Raw genomic sequence first — 19,452 nt, 5'->3', positions numbered from 1 at the left:
TAATTCACTTTATACTCCTTATTCAAAATAGAATCAACACAAAAAACGAATTATAAAGTTAATATTTAATATAAAAAAACAGAAAAATGAAAAGCAGCTAAAATGACGCAAGTGAAATATGAACTTCTTCATTTTTAAAATCATTTTTAAGTAAATATAAAAGCACTATATTTGATAAAAACAAGGTTTATTCACAACACTGAATTATTTAAAGGTAAAATAATCAATTTCTTTTGTCAGTTTATTTTGTAATTTGTACAAATAAACTCTAATATATAAAGAAAAATATTAAAGATATAACAGATATGTTAGGAATGTTTAGAAAACAGCATTCTGGAATGAACTGTGTGTTGTTGTTGTTGACCTGCATAGCCAGTGGAGGTTGGCTGTCATGAAACTAATGCACTAGTACAGTAGTTCCCAAAGTAGGGAGCAAGGCCCCCAGGGCAGCGCAGGGCTAATGCAGATGGGGTGAGGCAAGGAAAATGAATGAGATACATAATGCATGTCATATGTAATAATTCCACAGAATGTGATTTGTCAGTCATTATCAGTTTGTAAGTTGCAGTTTTGTATAAATTGCAATGTTTCAAATAAATTCCAATGGAGTCTGAAAGCAAAACATGTATATGTGTGTGTTGGAGAGGGGGGCTCAACATATTCTAATCTTGGAACCACTGCATTAGTCCACTGATCTGGATTCTGGGTGTACGACCTCTGCTGGCTAGGTAGGTGAACCACAATAACGCAGAAAATGACTGCATCTCTATTTGACATGTACAAGCTGATCTTTACTGTCAGTATTCCCACTGTATTAGGGATTATCAGAGATCTAGAGATTATTTCATGTGTACAGGAAGATGGGCATAGGTTTTATGAGAATACTACACCATTTTTTATAAATGGACTTGAGCATTCACAGATATTGTATCTGTGGGAGTCATGTAACCAATGCCTGCAGATAAAGAGTGTGGAGATTATTCATTCCAAATACTCCATTCTGGAGAAATTAACCCTGGTTCACCAACTCTATGAAGAAATATATAAGATTCTCTACAACAAAACATTTAACACCAAATCAATGACTGTTTATAACTCCTCTATGCTGAATTCCCCTTTAATGAATAGTGAAGTGTTTTAGGTTAATGCATTTTTATGTGGAATAAAAAAGACAAGACACTTTTGTATCCAGTCTATAGAACCTTTATGAGCAGACTTTGACAAAGCAAGTCCTTAACAACACTGCCCTGGAATATTTACTCTCTGCTCTTCAGAATGTGGCTGTCGTTTCTCTACAGTGGGTTTGCACGTACAGAAGTGTTCATAAGCCTCTATGTGAGATGAATAACTGGTTAAATTGCCAGGAGAGGAGTTTAAACCTGTGTTTAGTTGAGTTTGTGATCTCCTAACAGGTTTATCCAGGCTATAATCCTCCTGTTTTGTTCTATTTGAGTTCAGTGTGTCACTGTATTCCATCTGAACTTTGATGGTTTGAGTTCCACAATGTAGAGTGCCTTTGGTCTTCCTCTGAATCTTATTCTGTATCTTCTGTCTCTTGGAAGTGGGTCTGTCAGTCAATATTTCTCTGTTTCCTTCAAAATCCTCGAGGCTTTTCCATTCCTGCGGTGACCTTGTAAAGAAATTAGAACATATTTACAGAGCTGATGTTGACTTTGGCTACAATTTCTCCTACACCTCCACAGAGGCTCAATTTAAGCCTGAGCAGAGTTTTACCTGAGATTATTTTCGTCATGTTCTTCATATGTGTGTGAAGAAACACTCCAGACAAAAGAGTGCTCCAGCTCCACTGGGATCATGACCTCCTCCAACTCAGCAGCCTATAATATAAGGAAACAACAACAAAAAACATCAAATGCTTGGCATATATGACTTTTGCTTTATTTTATTTTTACACAGTTTTAAAGCACAATCTGCCCTTTATATTGCTAGGATACATTCGAAATGATTCTTATGAATGATTTACTGGAAATAAAGGATATGTTTGTTTATCCATCCATCTTCTGCAAACACCACAGCCACACCAGGGTTGTGGCAGGTTTGGAGAACACCTGGAATAACCAGGCGCAAGCAGGAACATGTCCAAGACAGGGCGCCAGTACACTGTAGGGCAACACACCCTCACTCAGTCACTCTCACACTTGTGGACACTACTTGTTGCATCGACGTTCCACCCCATAACGGACAGAGTAAAATCAAAATGTTTCAGGGTCAGACTAGTCACCTCTAAGCTGTTATCTCTTGCAGAACTGAGGTTCCTTTGGTTCACATAGTTTTCTTGTTCCTTGTGACAGTCGCTGTTGGACATTACACTCAGCCTCAACAACAGCTCATCCACCAGTTCCTCAAACTCCTCCAGATACAAATTCTGTTATAAGAAAAGAAATTTAAAAACTTCTGTGATTAGGTTTGGAATGATTCATTTCAATGTTGTCCTACAGAGTTATTACTGCAGGTTAATGATTTACAGATGTAAGAACAATTGTACAACTGTGTTTTTCGTTATGGTAATGTCAATATTCTTAAAGTAAAGGAAAAAGTTTGTACCAGGATATATGGTAGCTGCAAAAAAAAAACCTTATGGACTTTCACTCAAGTTTAGCAGGCTAAAAGTTCTCAACAAGGGGATGCTATTCGTACTCAAGTAACATTTAGTAATTTGTAATAATGATGCTTGAAATCAGTGACACTCTGTTTACATATTATGTCCATATTTTTGTGTTACCTGTATTTTATTAAGTCATATTACAGTCTAATACTCTCATTGTGACAATAAATAGGTTAAGGAAGAAAACTGATAAAAACAGTTAAAAACAGTAAATCATAAACAATTAAATAAAATAGTACTTACATTAGTGTTGCTATAATTATCAATCCAGTCCTTCCTATGACGGTCAATGAAACCCAAAGCCATGTCTCTGGTGTAGCTCAACAGATCACAGATGGAGATAAGAGGTTTTCGACTTTTGGACTTCGCTGCTGTTTTTATGTAGGAGCAGAGTGCTCCAGTAACCTGCAACACAATTCCAAACAACAAAAAAACTACATCATTCACCACTGTTAAAACTTTAATAATTTTACATTTTAAAAACATTGATTGAAACATTTAAGCATTTAGAAACATTTAGACTTAGACACTTACTGCTGCTTTTAAAACAACAGACACAATAAACAATAAAGCTCCATAAAAGGTGAGGGCCAACAAAGTTTGAGTTTTCAGATCGGCTCTACAGAGGAATCTGAGCTTTCCCACGCTGAGGCACTGAGAGGTCACCCAATAAACAGATCTCAGAAAAGTGCTGAAGGCTGAAGTGTCTGAACGAAACAGAAGGTTCCCCAAGCAGGAGACGGCCATAACAAGGATCACAAAGAATATCTGGAACAACAAGAGAAAACCAGACAGACCTTTCAGCCTGCTGAATATCTTTAGTAAACCTATTTATACAATAAAAAATTCTGTTAAAGTTACATAATTTCTCCCTTACTTTAAACGTAGTTGATCAACCAAGACATATGTGTAGTCATAAGTAAATAGAATGATATAATGGTGCAGTGGCCTAAGCTCAGGCCCTATCCTCAAGGGATCACAAGTTCAATCACCGGTGATACCTCAGCCACCTGAACCTGGAAGTCCTTGACAGTACAAGTGTCTTCTCTCTCTGGGTGGGTAGGATGCTCATGGTTCTGAGCTAGCATGGCATATCCAGGGGGGTGGTGCTCTCTTCTGGAGTGCTAATACTATACCGCAATTTTGTGTTAGCAGTAGTTCAAAAAGAATTTCTTGCTGGCATCCTGAGTCTTGGATAAAGCACATTCTTGACCCCACCCTCCAAAGGCTAGTGGTACTATGTGAGATAAGTGGAGACTCACTGATGGTAAAAATTCAATAAAGAATAATCTGCGATTCCTAAGGATAAAATAATTAAAATAAACTTAAGTTTTCATCATTTCAGGTCTGTAGCTACACCTGGAAATAGTCACTGACTTCTGCACAGTGCTGTAGCTCCAAGGCACGTAAAGAAACTTGATGGCTAATTGGCTGCATCTTATAATAATGTTTCAAAATACATGATACATCTACATTTTTACATATATTGTATTAATAAACATAAATCTACCAATGGCCAGAGCAGTCCAGAGAAGATCAGGGATGTTGTAGAAACAGCTGCAGTCATAACCTCATTCAGACGCAGTACATGTAAACACTTCATCAGCAGAAGGAACACCAGAATGCCATGCAGTGAGCGAGAAGTCTATGAAAACAATAATGATAATGATAATAATAATAAGAAGAAGAAGTAGATAATATTAAACGTATATACGGGTTAAAATAAAATAAACGATGACCTGTTCAAAAGTTAAAACACATTTCATATTTTGTGAAGGTTAATTTTTTTCCTATAAGGATATATGTAAATGAATTGAACAAATAGTGCACTATAATGTGCAGAGAAATGCCGTATTGAGGTAAAGATGGTTTAGTTTGACTTGAACAAAATGAATGAACAAAAACAGGCAATTAGCCCCAGGGAGTGCAAACATTTACCTACATCCATATAGTGTATATGTAAATATGTTTTCTTTTCATATTTGACCACAGTGAAGTAATTAGCATTAACCAAAGGTTTCAATGCCAGCCTTTTACAATTTGGCCAAGCTGCAGATCTCTCATTAAAAATCTGTCTTAGTCAACTTTCCTTTTCTCACCTGTTCCCAAGAGGATACAGGAGTAATGTCAACAAACGCCTTAAAATCTCCCCTCTGCAGCTGTTCCACCACATCTGTCCTGAGTGTGAAGTGGTGCACGGTAAAAAAAAAGCTCAGAAGACTGAGCAGAAGAGTGATTACCTGCAAGGAAAACAAAATTGATTTGATTGGCTGTCAGCATGATCGATGGCATAAACCAAATATGAGAAGTCTGAGCTCACCTCGATCCAATTCCACCTGTTTCTCCAGTAACTCCATCCGCTCTGAGGGATTACACACATGTGGAAGTAGAACTGAAGCAGAGTGAAGAGGAGGAAGAGAAGCTGAGGATGAGGCAAAGAGGATAATATAAATTATAATATATTTTTTTCAGAGACAAAATGGAGACAGATTTCTACCTGGAAATTTCAATCAACCAATAAATGTATGTAAATAAAAATTAAATACAAAAAGGGACCTGTAGACGTTTGGCACCTATTATATTGCATTTTATAGTATATAAATATTATATAATATATTGAAATATCTAAAAATAATATAGTTAAAATGTGCACTAAACTGTGCAGAGAAATGGAATTATGCCACACTGAGAAGTTAAATTAGCTTGTTGTTAATCCAGATTTTGATGGGTATCACTGTGACTGGAACTGATATGAAATCAGTAGTTAACCTACATGTCGTGTTTCTGTATCCTGTGTGAAACCCCATTGTTTTAAGCCACTTCTGTATCTAATCTAGCCTCTGAAATCTCCCTGTCAGCCTCAACACTAATGTCATGGAATAAATAAGATAAGACGCAGCTATGGTTTTCTCACCTCTGCAGCTGTAAGGCAGTGGTGAAGGGCAGTGTCTGAGGAATAAAGCCTGCTGGAGTGGATGAAGATTAAAGGCTGAAAGGCTCCTGTTTGGGACCATTCTCTTAATACAGTGACGGTAATAAACAGATTATAAGGAGGGTTATATACAGTGAACTGGAGCAGCATGGCTTTGGTGTTTCGGCTCAAATTCTGAAGTTTGCTGGAGGTTTCAGATCTGTTAGGAGACACAGAGATTAAAGATTATTGCATGAAGAGCATAATTTTAAAAAGTTTTAATGTGTATTAATATATATATCAACCTGAACTTACAACAAAACCGAAAAATAGGCAAATTAGATTAGAAACAGACTGGACGGTAACATGCAGCAGTTGCGGTAGGACGTTTGTGATATCCGAACTGTGTCTGGTCATTCACAGCATGTAGTACAAACATTCTGATTGGTTAGAAGACTGAATTGTACATTAGTACGATAAAGGAATATGAATAATAATATGACTGCACACTGATCAGATGACCCTCTAACCTGTTCTTCCCTAAATGGATGTGAATGCCTGTTCCTTTATAACACCACAGTTTCCCACACAATTGTGGTCTGCTGGAGAAGCCCGAGAAGCTTAAAATCTGGGAATAAAATAAAAGGAAATGTTTCACAATTTTATTAATTCGATAATTCATTCATTTTCTGTAACTGCTTCATCTTGTTCAGGGTCACAGTGGATCCAGAGCCTACCCAGAATCACATGCAAAAGGCAGGAACATGCACCTAGAGCATGCATCACACACAGACAGTCACTCACGCACTCTCACCTGTGGAGAGTCTCACACACTCACTCTTGTGGACAAATTCACACAGTCACTCCAACTAACATCTTGTGTGTTAGGACTATGAAAGAAAACCCATACGTACACAGGGAGAACACATCACAAACCAACCACGGACCCTGAGACCCCGGACACTGTGGCCCTGGATTTGCATTTTTAAATCAAGGTAAAATATATTGTAATACAGCAATTACAACAACAGTAATGTACCTGGTGTGATGAGGCTGTATATTCCATCGCTGTAAAGACTGCTTCTCCAATCGGAAAGAAAGTTCCTCTCAAAGATTTTGTCTGTTAAAAAACATTAGCACATTTCTCTACATCACCATTCAGAGCAATGCAGAGAGATTAGGATTACACAGAAAGGATAACTGAGGAAGGTTTCAGAAATATCGGAGAGCTTAACTTACACTTGGGCCTGTCATTTCTTTCTGAAATAACTGCTATAAGTGACATTATTGTCATTTAAGGACCATTTTATGCCCCTGATATAAAGATGGTATAACAGCACAATAATGCAATTACATCCCTTAAAGAACAATGTACTTTTAGCAAAAACAAAAAAAAGGTATTAAGGATATTCTCAATATGATGAAATATCATTAAGATTAAACAAAAATAAAATTAAATCACTGTTTAAGAAATTCAGAGAACAGACCAGAGAGAGAGATTAAAATATGTGACATTCAATCTTATGGAAAAAAAACAGAAAACAATATCAGCAAGGCAGCAAGGAATATCCAAATACTGTAAGATTTGATAATGTATTAATTATGATAAGCCTACTTACACTGTCATTTGTCCCATCACTAGCTGTGTCCTGTTGATAAAGTCCTACTAGAAGTGCTTTTTCCGTCCAGCTCCACCAGGTGTCAGGGTTTTGTAAAGAGTAATGTGTCCTGTGTAAATCCCTGCAATTACAACAGAGTCATAGTGAAATCAGTACATACAAAACCCTGTATCGTATAAACTGAAAATATCAAATGCTCTTTATATTATGTGAAAATTCCATGTTGAATGGACGAATATAAAGTTCCAAATTATGTGTAATTAAAATTTGCTGCATTATTTTTTTCTGTAAGAGAAGAATTCTCTTCTAACGTTTAGTAAAGTATTAGTTTGGACATAAAAGGCTTTGTTCTGACAGCAGTGATATACAAATTAAATTACAATGAATTTTAATTAATGAACGATCATGAAAAGGTGGGAGTTTACCGTTTTAACCAGGTCTTGATTGCCTGATTTAGATGAAATGTGTTGTTAGAAAACTTCCCATATGCCACAAATCCAGCCACTGACAAAATCAATGCATATGACACCAGCTCCCTGTGGGAAAGACACTTTTCATTATTCAGATATCAACAAACTAATCATTAGTTTAGTTAGTTAACAACATTACAATGCATTATTTCAATGCCAATTCCTTCAAGGTCAATAAAGGATCAAACCTATCAATCTGGAACATTAATATTATTAGTGGTCAGTATTATAAATGCCATCAGTGAGTGTAAACCAACATCTTTCATAATAAATTATAACTTGATTAAATTTGAAGCACCTCTTACAACTCACTCACACACACTAGGATATAATTCCTTGCAAAGAGACACAACTCTTTCACAAGGGGGTGCTATTCAGTGCTTTGCATCAAAGACACTATTATTATATTAACATAACTTATTAATATAATAAAACAGTGTGACCTTATAGTTTGCCAAATGACTGTCCTTCTTTTAATACGGCTTCTCACACATTTTAACTGCGCTGAAGTGGGTGGGCGAGCGAGACGCAGCCGTCTCTCTCTCTGACGAGCCTCCAGCACCTGTCAATCAAACACACCTGTCAGTCAAATACTTGAATGTTCATATTTGATTACTATGGTTAATTTGTAATGCCTTTACCTTCTGGAAATGCACCCTGGTTTCAGGCTGATGAGGGGAGAATGACGGGAGATGATGTTCTTGTCTCTGATTGTATCTCAGCAGCTCAGATATGACTTCATTAAAACTGGAGCTATTGTAAAAATAACCTCTCTCTCCTCTCCTCAGAGTTACACAGATCACAGAGATAAGAATCTGCATCAGAGAAATAAATCTGTTTCACTGCTTCATCACAGACTCATTTCCTACAGTCTACAAGTGTTTCCAGAGAACATCGCACAAAAAAACCCTGAGGAATTAAATCATTAACATGTGAACAAATCACTGAGAGTGGCCATATGTGGTGGTAGGAGCCAGACTCTGCAGCACTCTACAGACCATAACTCTAATGTATGTCTGATGTAAGTCTCGTTCATATGTTTTGTCAGTAGTTTTAATTGTCTTTAACAACTCACTCATAAAAAGAAGCTGCAAAAAATGTGTTGAATGCTATATCTAGAGAGTATCTTGCCTAATACATGGTTACATTTCTCTACAATCAACCATTTCACACCATAAATTTGAAGATCTTAATTATCATAGCATTTAACAATTTTGAACATAGGTGGACTGTCCCTTTAAATTACACTACAGCAGAAATTTGGAAAAAATATTCAATTGTGAAATTCCCCTTTAAAAGGTAAAATATAAAAAAATATGCAGCTATTTAGAACTTAATATTTGAGAGTGTAGTTGACTACAATTATAAAGCAGAATGATGTAGATAACTGAAGGCTTACCAGCGCTGGATGAACTGCAAACACACAGATGATCAAAGAGAAGAAAACTGACTGAATCCAGAGAAGATTCTGAGTGGAGCTGAACCTGTCGAGAAAATATTTACAACTTCCTGTTGATGTGCTGAGATGCTATATCATAATTGCTCAGTAACACACAACAGATATTTCACAGTCGATGAACACAGACAATTACACATGCACACAGACACACACACAAACATGTGTATGCATGTGTGTACACATGCATACACAGTATGAGGGTATTAAAAGTGCTGGGTGCTGCAGGTGGTTTAGAGGAAGATTAACACAGTAAAATAAATAGAAAAAAAAAGAAGGAGAGGTAAGAATCATTCGTGCATCATTAATACAAACATGTTACATACATTAAAAATACAACAGCAAATCCAAAGCATTTAGAAATACAGAAGATTACAACTAAACTTACTTTAATCCCAGGGTTGCAGTGATGATCATGAAAGTAAGACACAAACACAGCCAAAGAGCCCAAGTCAGATAATAACACCACACCTGTAGAGTGTTGCTACGGTCACAGGAGAACTGATGGGCCTCTGGGGAATCTCTATCTGCAAATAAATGTCAATATATCTAAATAAAATCCACTTTAGTTCAGTCAGAAAATACACGTGGCATATTCATAGTGGATTGAAATGATTCCAGTTGTTACCAATGGAATGCAAAGAATATACATTGCAGATTCATACTGAATTAAAAGACCATCTCCATGTTAAAATAAACAGGCTAAATCATTAAACTGAACCAAGAGTAAAAGTAACCTTCAGAGGAGTATGACTGGGGCCTGAACCGGCTGTTTTTAATGCGTTGGTTCTGGAGATTCTCAGTGTTCTCAGGGGTGTCTTCTTCAATGACTTCAATACGAGAGCTGGAGTCTGTGCAACTCTGCAGTTTTGAGTTGTCTGTCAGTTTGTTGCAGGTAACACACTCGGTATCATGGGTATTCTTCCAGTCCTGGACACCTTGCTTTAGGACAACCACAACATACTACTCACAAACTAGACAATAAATACTAGAAATAAATAACATTAATATATATAAACATTCACTAAACACTGCAGAATTTGTGTTATATAAACAATGTGATAAAATCACTAGAATGCATGGCCTTCAAAAGCTTATTACTTTATTTAATTAGCTTACCTCATACCTCACTCTGTTCTGTTTCAAGGATGAAGCCCTGCTCAAAGACATGTTGGTCTCAGATGCTGTAAAATCACAAAAAAAATAAATAAATAAAAAAATATATATATATATATATATATATATATATATATATATATATATATATATATATATATATATATATATATATATATATATATATATATATATATATACCTTTATTATTTAATATTTAATTAAAAGAAAAACATATTTATTATTTAGAAGTTTCTATAAGATTTAAATAATGAATATATTATTATTTATGAAGAAAACATTTTACTTGACTATACCTTCCTCAGGGTAGATAAAAGGCAGTCTGACTTTGTACTGGTCTCCAAAATTACTGCTCTTTTTTTTCAGCTACAAGTGACATCAAGAAATTAGGACAGAGACTGAAATCCTAAATAAATTTGTCAGTAAATTATCCAGCAAAAGTGTTAGAAGTAAGGACTACTGGTCCGTTCATCCTGAAATAGTCACAAAATATAGGTTCATAATGGATTTAAATCATTCTGCAGTTATTACTGTCAGAGTGTAGATGTTACACACTGCACATAAAGGAGTGAAATCCAGTACTTTCCAGTCCGACAGTAAATGTCAGAAAGATTTTCTCTGAAAAGTCTCATATTTTATTAAGTGTGTGAGGAGTTAAGTGTGGACACACATTTACCCTGAAGTTTATAAAAACATGACAATGTTCCATTTTGCTGTGGATTCCTGACCTTGCTGATTCGGAAAAGGCAGGACACCAGAGTCCCCACGGGCAGCAGAGTTACGGCGCACAGCCCCGTTATGACCGCATCAAGCGACACGCCAATCACACCAAGCTCTGAGAAGTACTGACATAAACAAACATAAACAACATGAGAAGAAGGAAAATATCAACTCTTCAGCCTGATACAACAACACATACAGAGATTATTTCACAAACCAATTTATACTGCACTGCAATACTGGATTTTCACAAAACTAGCACAGATATTACTGCCACAGTGTAAATTCGACACATGCTGCAGATTCTTACTGGTTTAAAATCACTCATTATATTCTGGTATGAATCCTCATACAAATTAATAATGAGCCTAAGACAAGTTAAATCAGGCAATTATCGCCATTAGACAGTTAATGCTCATTTCAAGGTCACATTGGATTAAACCATTTGTAAAAATATCTAAAAATTCAAGGAAAGTGGATATTATTAGTTAACAAAATAGTTGATGATGGTAACTGCATGTCTGTATGAGTTTCTGTATTAACTCACCTGCTCTTCCTGCAGATATATGAGCCATGTGTTAGCACACATGTACGCCTGGAGAAGCAGAAAACACACACTCATCCGCTGTGTGTGTGTGTGTGCACTGAAAGATGGACAAGTATAGATGGAGAGCCACGGGTGGAAATCCTTTACATAATCTGAGAGCTTCAGATACAGCCTCTGGAACAAGTGGGAACATAATTAAACAAACAAACAAACACACACAAACACACACACACATACACACAGGCATCTATGCAAATTAATACACATATTACATTGAATAATCAGTCATTTTCTTCAATGATTCTTCTCCATTTTATGAAACCACTGTTGCACTGACACCTAGTAACCTGGGGTTATCAAAAATCTGTACTAAATATATTTTAAAAATGGCCAAAGACTGAGGGACCCACACTAGGGAATATAAACTGGTTCATTCAAGGTCTTCAAAGCAGTGTGTGTCTTCACCCCATGAGTTTCACTTTATATAAAAAAAGTAAAAATAACAAATAACCTTCAAAAATATTATTTTCTACTATTTAGTGATAAATCTGACTGATTGCTCCTTTAAGAACAGTGTTTTCACTCTGTGAAAGAGCTGTTTAAGTGACAATACTGTGCAGTCACCTCTCTGAAAGTGAGCTTTTCTTCTAAAGCTGACAGTCTCCTCTCCACTCGTCCGTCTCCTTCATCCACAGCTAGCCAGCACTGAGCCTGGAACCTCCACCCACAGCCCTGTAGCAGATCCTCCACCAGAACCCCACCCACAAACCAGCTGGGAGAGGAACCGGAGCCATCGTGCCACAGATACACCTCCCAGACTTGACCTAAACTAACCGCTGAGCTGAAACACCACACAGGAGGGTGGGTAGTGGGTTAGTAGAGGTATAAGTTTAAGGGGGTAGAATAATGTACATAAATAAATCCTCTGGCTACCTCAGGATGAACGTGTTTGTAGAATTACTGGTGAAGAGTTTGTGGCCTGAATTGCTGAGTTCTCTGGTCTGAGAAACTCCATTTTCACCGTACAGGATTATATAAACCTGCAACACAGAAACAAATCAGTGTGCTCTATAGCCACTGGCCACTTGCTTATGTCCTGTGGCAAATCAAGTGCTCAGTCAATGGAAGCACATGGATTGCATTTCTAATAAAATGCCCAGTCAGTGAAAGTACAATGGAGGTGTTTCTATTAAAGTGTCCTCATAAAGTGGCCAGGCAATGTAAATAAAAGGGTGGACATTCCAGCAAAGCAGCCAACCAGTAAAGTTCATGGGGTGTGTTTCTAATAAAGTGGCCAGGAAATGTAAGTATATAAAATGGGGTGTTTCTGATAAAGTGGCCAGCAAGTAATGTATAAGGGGTGTTTTGGATACAGTGGACATATACAATGTGTTTCTAATAAAGTGGCCAGTACGTGCACTCAGTAGTAATGTCCTGTAATGCTCATGCTGAAGAGATTGTAAATAAATTATGCATAGGGCATACATTACTATTACTATTTAAACAGGATTTAAATAGGTGTTATAACCTTTGCTGTCATGGTGGCTCTGGACCTGAGCCCCGTGTGGATGGTGACTGCGTAAAGGAACTGGTCAGAAGGACGGTTATCGGGCAGAAGAAAAGTCCCTGAGCTCCTCTCTGTGCGGATATCAGTGAGTTTACTAAAGACCAACAGCAGCGTGTACAGAGCCACCGTCGCTGCTATGAGAAAACATGAGGTCAGACTCACACCAGAGCTGAAAAACACAACAGGACAGACCACCATTTACATCAGGACTCGGTTTAAAATTCAGACACATAAACAAACACAGAAATACTACCTGATAAACTCAGAGATGTTTACAACACTGTGATTACTCTGGAGGAGTTGATGTGTTACGGTGAATGACGACAGCTGGCTGCAACTGTAAGATCAATAAACGAAAACACTACGATCAATAAATATCTACAGCACATGCAGTTTGAGCATACGCTGATCAGCCATAACTTTAAAGTCACCTTCCTCTTTCTACACTCACTGTCCATTCTCTTAGCTTGACTGACGACACAGGGGCGCTTTGTGGTTCTGCAATACTTATGGGTCTGCATACTTTGTCTGCCCCCTTTCCCCCTGTTCTTCAGCACTCAGGACCCCACAGAGCAGGCATGATTTGGGCAGTGGATCATTCTAAGCGCTGCAGTGACACTGACTAATGTTGTGTTAGTGTGTGTTGCACTGGTATTAGTGTATCAGACACAGCAGTGCTCACACCTCAGTGTTACTGCTAGATCAGGAATAGTCCATGAACCAAAAACATCAAGCTGATAGCATCCTAGATGACCAACACAAACTATGCAGCAACAGATGAGCTTGGGTTTAAAAGGTTCACACACTAACACACCACCACCACCACGACAGTGTCACTGCAGCACTGAGAATGACCCACCACCCACATTATACCTGCTGTGTTGGGGTCTTGACCGGTGAAGAATAGAGGGAAAGGGGGTAACAAAGTATGCAGAACAACAGCCTGTTATTTTAGAACTACAAAGTGCTCCTGTGTGGTCAGTGGAGCTGAGACAAAGGACAATGAATTTAGGAGTTCATTTTAATGACTGTTATAGCTGTCTGGTGTACCTCCCTCTGAAAATGTCCAGTTCTTGTTGTTTTACACCATTTGAAGAGAAATGTTAAGACCATTACTGTTACTATTCTGGAGACGTTACTCAGATGATGGGGGAGTAAATGAAATACGATGTGAAATGCCTGTGTGCTGTACCTGCAGTTGATTTTACTTGAGGTAAAGCTTTTAAGAACAGTGCAGCCCTCAGGAGTCCAGTCATTCTGATCATCCCAGGATAAGCACTGCAGTGACTCAATGCTCAGTGTGTAATTCACTTCCTTCGCTGTGTATTTATTGAAGGGAACTTTATCATAATCTGCATTGAGGAGCATTAAATAGGCCATCCCTGCATCTGCCGGACAGACAATAAAATAACATTGATAGCATTTCAATGGCAATTCAACATATATTTAATGTACAGCCTGATATCCTACACTTGATTAATACAGAGGACAGTATTCCAACCTGTCAGAGATGAAGAAGGGAGGAAGATCTGCACCCTCTCTCTTTTCCAGTGATATACTTCCTGTGTGATGTATAAAGTAGGTGTCGGTCTTTTATGCATCCTGTAATATGTCAAGAGGAGATGTCATGTACACTATGTAGCTGGTCTGTTTTATCTTTCACCTGTAAATGGGACAATATTATTATATTCTCAAATATTAGACAAGCTTTTTTTGTAGTGTATAATTGTAATTCCAAATTCAAACATATAATATTTTGCTCAACAGTTACCAAAACATGAAAAAAGTGTGGCTGAATGTTTGAAATCACAATTATAAGTCACACAAATGCACTTTAAAACTTATTTGTACACCTGAAATAACTCTGCACTGGCTAATTTGAGTTTAACTGACCCCTTGAGATGAACATATTTGCATGTGGATTAGCAGGACATCAATAAACAAAAAGATCTTAGCATGCAGTTCTCATGTGTAGCTACTTAGTCATTAAAACTCACCAAGTTTGTAACAGAAATATAAGCACCTAGAGTTTAACCCATGTCAAACACTCTCACATTTGATGAAATCAGAGAGATAATAGCTGTGACGGACCTCATGTCTCACCTGAAGAGCAGCATGATGGGGAACGGTCGCTGTCCTGGTCGGCTGAACTGCACTGTGAGCTGGAGGCTCTTCTGGAGGAGCTCAGGTGTGATGGTGAATAGGTGTGTGTTGCCCTCAAAGTGAACAAGGGTGAACTCCACAGCTTCATACCTCTTAAAGAAGACATGTTATGAAAAATCACTTGTTCAGTGCATATTCACATTAAAGTGCCGATCTGGAGCCCACCAAACCACACACCGTGATACAAGATCAACCAGTCAGTTTAGTGTGTGCTGCCTAAGTCAGAAAACATGGGATAAAACGAGCCATTCTGATCCTGCTACGCTCCTGACGTCAAGTGCAGAGACTTTAGAAATGCTCCGTCCTCTTGTCTGAGTCCGTGCAATCACAGAGCTGGACGTGCATTTATATGAGAGCACAAAGACAAGGTTAAATGCAGCAAAACAGGCACAACCAGCATGGAGAAATAAGAGCACTATGTTTAAGAGGAGAAAGAGAACCAAGTGAAAATGGCTTAAAATTAGAGCTTCTGCGCCTCACTCCTCACTGCTCTGTACTCGGATCGTGGTGAACAGCGAGCCGCACATTTAAAGGAACAGGTGCTGAAAGTGGGTGTTCTGAACAGGGCTGTTTAGACAGGGGGAGAATGCTGTTGTGGGGCTTGTGGGATTTTGACCAAAGTACTGCTTTTAGTGCTTAATTTACATATAGACTCTAACCATATAGACTTCAGAAATTGTACATACTACATCAAACTTACAGTATAAACAGCACGAGCATCTACCTCCTCGTGCGTCTGGAACTCAATGATGACTGGAGTGGACAGGTGTCTCCTTCTGATCTCTACTCTGCTGGTGCAGTTGAAGAGTTTAATCTCAGCCACGTCTCTATTCAGCTGCAAAACCCCACAATAAACACAAGGCTTTCATAGAGTGACTGCACAGGACAATATAATGAGGAAGTAAAGTCTCACCCTAGGTTCAGTGTTGCTGAGATAACTACAGGACTCCACCATTTCTCATTAGCACTAAGAACCTTCTCAGTTTTGGTGCAGTAAATGATGACATTGTTTATATCTGGACATGAATGACTCACGTCTCATTTTTTCTAATGCAGTTTTATTGAGCTATCAATGAGCAGCTTTTGGGCAGTAAAATATTTCTTTATAAAACAGATCTGATGATATTCAGTAGTTTACCTGTGTAGGTGTCCTGGCCCACTGATACGGGCTATGCTTGTATGAGATGAGTTGAGTAATGAAGCAAGTTTGTTCCTCCTTGTCTGTGTCCAGTAAATCAGGAATGTAAACCGTGGTCATATTTAAATTTTTCACTGCAGCTGAACCGTAATTCTTCCAAACCATCAACTTCATGAATGTGGAGTTCACACTGAGCTCTCGGTCTCTACTGGACTGTGTAAACATCTAGAATAAAAAAAACAGGATAAACAACACTGAGTAAAAGTGCAAAGTCTGTCTTCTCAAAGAAAAAACATTTAAAACATTAGATGTACAAATAAGGTTTTGTGTGTTTTTTGTGTATCGAACAGTGGCGGATGCTGGTCTTTCAAGGAGGGGAAGGTCAATTTCGGCCTACATCATAAAATGCGTCGGTTTATTTATACGTAAATTCTACCCTCCATTCCTTTTCAAGAAAATGGTCTGTGACCCTGTCGTACTAACAACGCGTCTTTTCCAGGGACTTGACTAGTGTCCTCTCAATGGCCAGCAGAGCTAGGCTGCTTAAACAGCCTTGGCCCATGTGAAGTGTTTCCACCTGTGAGTGCTTTGTGATGGTGGAGGGGCTCAGCAGCACCCGCTGGACAGAAACTGCGATAGAAGTCAGAAAGAGTGATAGAAGTCAGTCTCTAATAACAAGCAGCTACAAAAAAAACCACCAGAAATAGAAGCTCGATTTGTCGCTAGTCAAAGCAACAAAGAAAATGCCGCAAAGAGGATTAAGAAAGTCTCCGGTTCAACTCAGAACAGAATGAAAATTTACTGCTTCCACGGATCTTTACACCAAAGGATCGCTGATTCACTCATTTTGCTGTCAATCAAAAAGGGATTCAGCCTCAGACAGATCATCCAATCATCATGCAGAAGCTGAGCGTCCGGGCCAGCCGAGGCCAGCCCACTGCCCCATAGACCCCCAGAGAGGCTGAGCGTCCGATGGGCGGGACAAAGCCCAGCATTTATCCAATGACTCGTCTCGTTTCGCTGCACATCGCTGCTTCGCTAAAAGTACGCTCAGCGTCCACACTGTTTAAAGCACTGTGAAGCTGCGGGAATGACTGAGAGGAAAGCCGCGTCTTTACCAGTGATAAGAAGCTGATTCTGAGCAAAAGTTGAGCGCATTGTAGTGCATATTTATTCAATGATATGTACACACAACAGTATATATTTGATCACTTATTTTTTGACATTTTAGGGGAAACTGAGCTTCCCTTGCAGTCTTAGAGCAATCGCCTCTGGTATCAAATAATTATAATTCATAATCCAAACATTCTCCCACTCTTTTTTATGTTATGGTAACTGACAGTTATCGTATTTCCAGCAAAAATTACCTAAACATAAAGTATTAATAACCTACATTAATACCCTATGTTCTCAAACACTATCATGAAAATCACCTTTTTTAAATCATCTAAACCAAAACTCACACGTACTTTTGGATAAAATGTATAGGACATTTGTTCCTCCTTTGGTGCAGTAAAGTTTACACTTTTCTAGAAAGTCTTTATAGTTGATGTTGAAACATTTCTGTGAGGATCTGACAGCAGCCTGAATGCATTACTGAAGTCAGGTGCTGATGTTGGACAATTAGCTCTGGATCAGGACAACCACTCCCAAAGATATTGATTATTTGCACAACAGATCACAGGATATATCCCACTCTAGTCAACACTTGCCGCTGAACATGACAAATTTAGGCTCATGTGCAACTGCTCCAGAGCATCTCATTTCATTAATAAGTATCTGTGTAAATAATGGGAAACCATCTCACGTCACAAAATGTAAGAGATGTCCAGAAATGTTTGGACATAAATGAATTTGGATACTTCACCCAGCAGTTTCAGCCCATGCAATGGTACCAATGTATTCAGTGAGAGTGATCTTACCAGCACTGAGTCTGTGATGATGTGAAGAATACTTTGTTTAAGGTGGAACCCAGGTCTGGAAAAAGGTACTGGAACCTCCAGGACTTTACTGAGGACAAACACCACTTTTTTAACCACATCCACAGACAAACTGAATTCTCCTTGGGATGATAGATGATGTATGCATTTTGTTGCCAGGTTGGCGCTCTCAAAAGTCACCTGCATAAACATATACCACATGGAAAATGATCAATCCACAACAGAAAAGGCATAATTCAATTATAATAAGCTTTAATTTTTACTCACTTGGGTTGAAACTTTCAGAAGATCTGTGAGCGTGCGCAGTATGTCAAGCAACAAATCCTGTGTGCAACAAATGTATAAAAAAAATACAGTGTATTTTTTGTGAAACTCAATAAACATTTTCAATTACAGATTATCTTTTAATATATGAACATATGAGTCTTTACAACAGTTTTCTTGTGTAAAAACCAGCCATGCTTTTGCCCTGTTTCATGTGTTCCTGCTCTGTTTTTGTTTCCTTGTCTGTCATGTGCTTCTTGTTTTGATTCCTGTCTCTTCTATAGTATCTGCCTTAGCCCTGCCTTGTCATTATTGTTCCAATGTGGGCCTCCTTTGTGGTCCTGCCCCTTGCACATATGTCAGCTTTGTAACCATTTTATTGTGACATTTGTCCATAATATTTTAATAGCTAACTTTTTTTATCTGTGCCATCTGTCTGATATCAGTGTTTGTAGAGAGTATGTTGGGAGTTGTAACACCTAATTGCTCGCTAAGATCTTAACCCAGAGTCACAACAGCATCATAGCTACTCTGAGCCACAGAGAAAGTGTTTCATCTGATTTAATCTGGTTATGTCACTGGTACCTGGCTGGAGACGGTCAGATGACACAATGCTGAAATTAGAGAAGCACGAATTTGTGTCTGGAGTTTTGCAGAGGATTCTGGGTCCAAACTCAGCCGGTTCAACACCGTGGTGAGGAGAGAGACGTAGTTAATGATGTCTCTGCTGTTTCCCGTTAACATCAGGCTAGATACATTACCTAGACCATAAACAAAACTGGAGAGAGAGAGAGAGAGAGAACATTAGTCACTCATAAGAAGTTAAAATATATACATCTTAGGTGCCTAAGACTTCTCAGTAAGGGTGGTGCTTGTATAAAGTTATATATAATC

At 38.2% G+C, this 19,452-nt stretch overlaps 1 protein-coding gene across 1 annotated transcript in view; it reads right to left on the bottom strand.

The window, feature by feature from the left end:
* Window positions 1-1,233: 1,233 nt before the first annotated feature.
* LOC136664346 (polycystin-1-like protein 1) overlaps window positions 1,234-19,452 on the bottom strand; it is a 28,144-nt gene continuing 9,925 nt past the window's right edge. Inside the window, exons 16-44 of the mRNA XM_066641488.1 lie at window positions 19,144-19,336; window positions 18,562-18,618; window positions 18,277-18,474; window positions 16,355-16,579; window positions 15,917-16,051; window positions 15,157-15,308; window positions 14,555-14,655; window positions 14,246-14,441; window positions 13,015-13,222; window positions 12,420-12,526; window positions 12,111-12,327; window positions 11,487-11,660; window positions 10,948-11,064; window positions 10,516-10,585; window positions 10,202-10,266; window positions 9,849-10,024; window positions 9,026-9,110; window positions 8,268-8,441; window positions 8,090-8,188; window positions 6,068-6,165; window positions 5,541-5,757; window positions 4,947-5,048; window positions 4,726-4,866; window positions 4,137-4,271; window positions 3,161-3,394; window positions 2,870-3,031; window positions 2,243-2,386; window positions 1,735-1,838; window positions 1,234-1,630 (exon numbers count right to left, since the gene is read on the bottom strand). Of these exons, the coding sequence (XP_066497585.1) occupies window positions 1,234-1,630; window positions 1,735-1,838; window positions 2,243-2,386; window positions 2,870-3,031; window positions 3,161-3,394; window positions 4,137-4,271; window positions 4,726-4,866; window positions 4,947-5,048; window positions 5,541-5,757; window positions 6,068-6,165; window positions 8,090-8,188; window positions 8,268-8,441; window positions 9,026-9,110; window positions 9,849-10,024; window positions 10,202-10,266; window positions 10,516-10,585; window positions 10,948-11,064; window positions 11,487-11,660; window positions 12,111-12,327; window positions 12,420-12,526; window positions 13,015-13,222; window positions 14,246-14,441; window positions 14,555-14,655; window positions 15,157-15,308; window positions 15,917-16,051; window positions 16,355-16,579; window positions 18,277-18,474; window positions 18,562-18,618; window positions 19,144-19,336 (4,483 nt within the window). The remainder of the gene's footprint in view (window positions 1,631-1,734; window positions 1,839-2,242; window positions 2,387-2,869; window positions 3,032-3,160; window positions 3,395-4,136; window positions 4,272-4,725; window positions 4,867-4,946; window positions 5,049-5,540; window positions 5,758-6,067; window positions 6,166-8,089; window positions 8,189-8,267; window positions 8,442-9,025; window positions 9,111-9,848; window positions 10,025-10,201; window positions 10,267-10,515; window positions 10,586-10,947; window positions 11,065-11,486; window positions 11,661-12,110; window positions 12,328-12,419; window positions 12,527-13,014; window positions 13,223-14,245; window positions 14,442-14,554; window positions 14,656-15,156; window positions 15,309-15,916; window positions 16,052-16,354; window positions 16,580-18,276; window positions 18,475-18,561; window positions 18,619-19,143; window positions 19,337-19,452) is intronic.

The sequence above is a fragment of the Hoplias malabaricus genome, chromosome 1 (assembly GCF_029633855.1).
Source record: "Hoplias malabaricus isolate fHopMal1 chromosome 1, fHopMal1.hap1, whole genome shotgun sequence".
In the NCBI taxonomy this organism is placed as follows: domain Eukaryota; kingdom Metazoa; phylum Chordata; class Actinopteri; order Characiformes; family Erythrinidae; genus Hoplias; species Hoplias malabaricus.
This window is presented reverse-complemented; position numbering and strand designations above follow the sequence as displayed.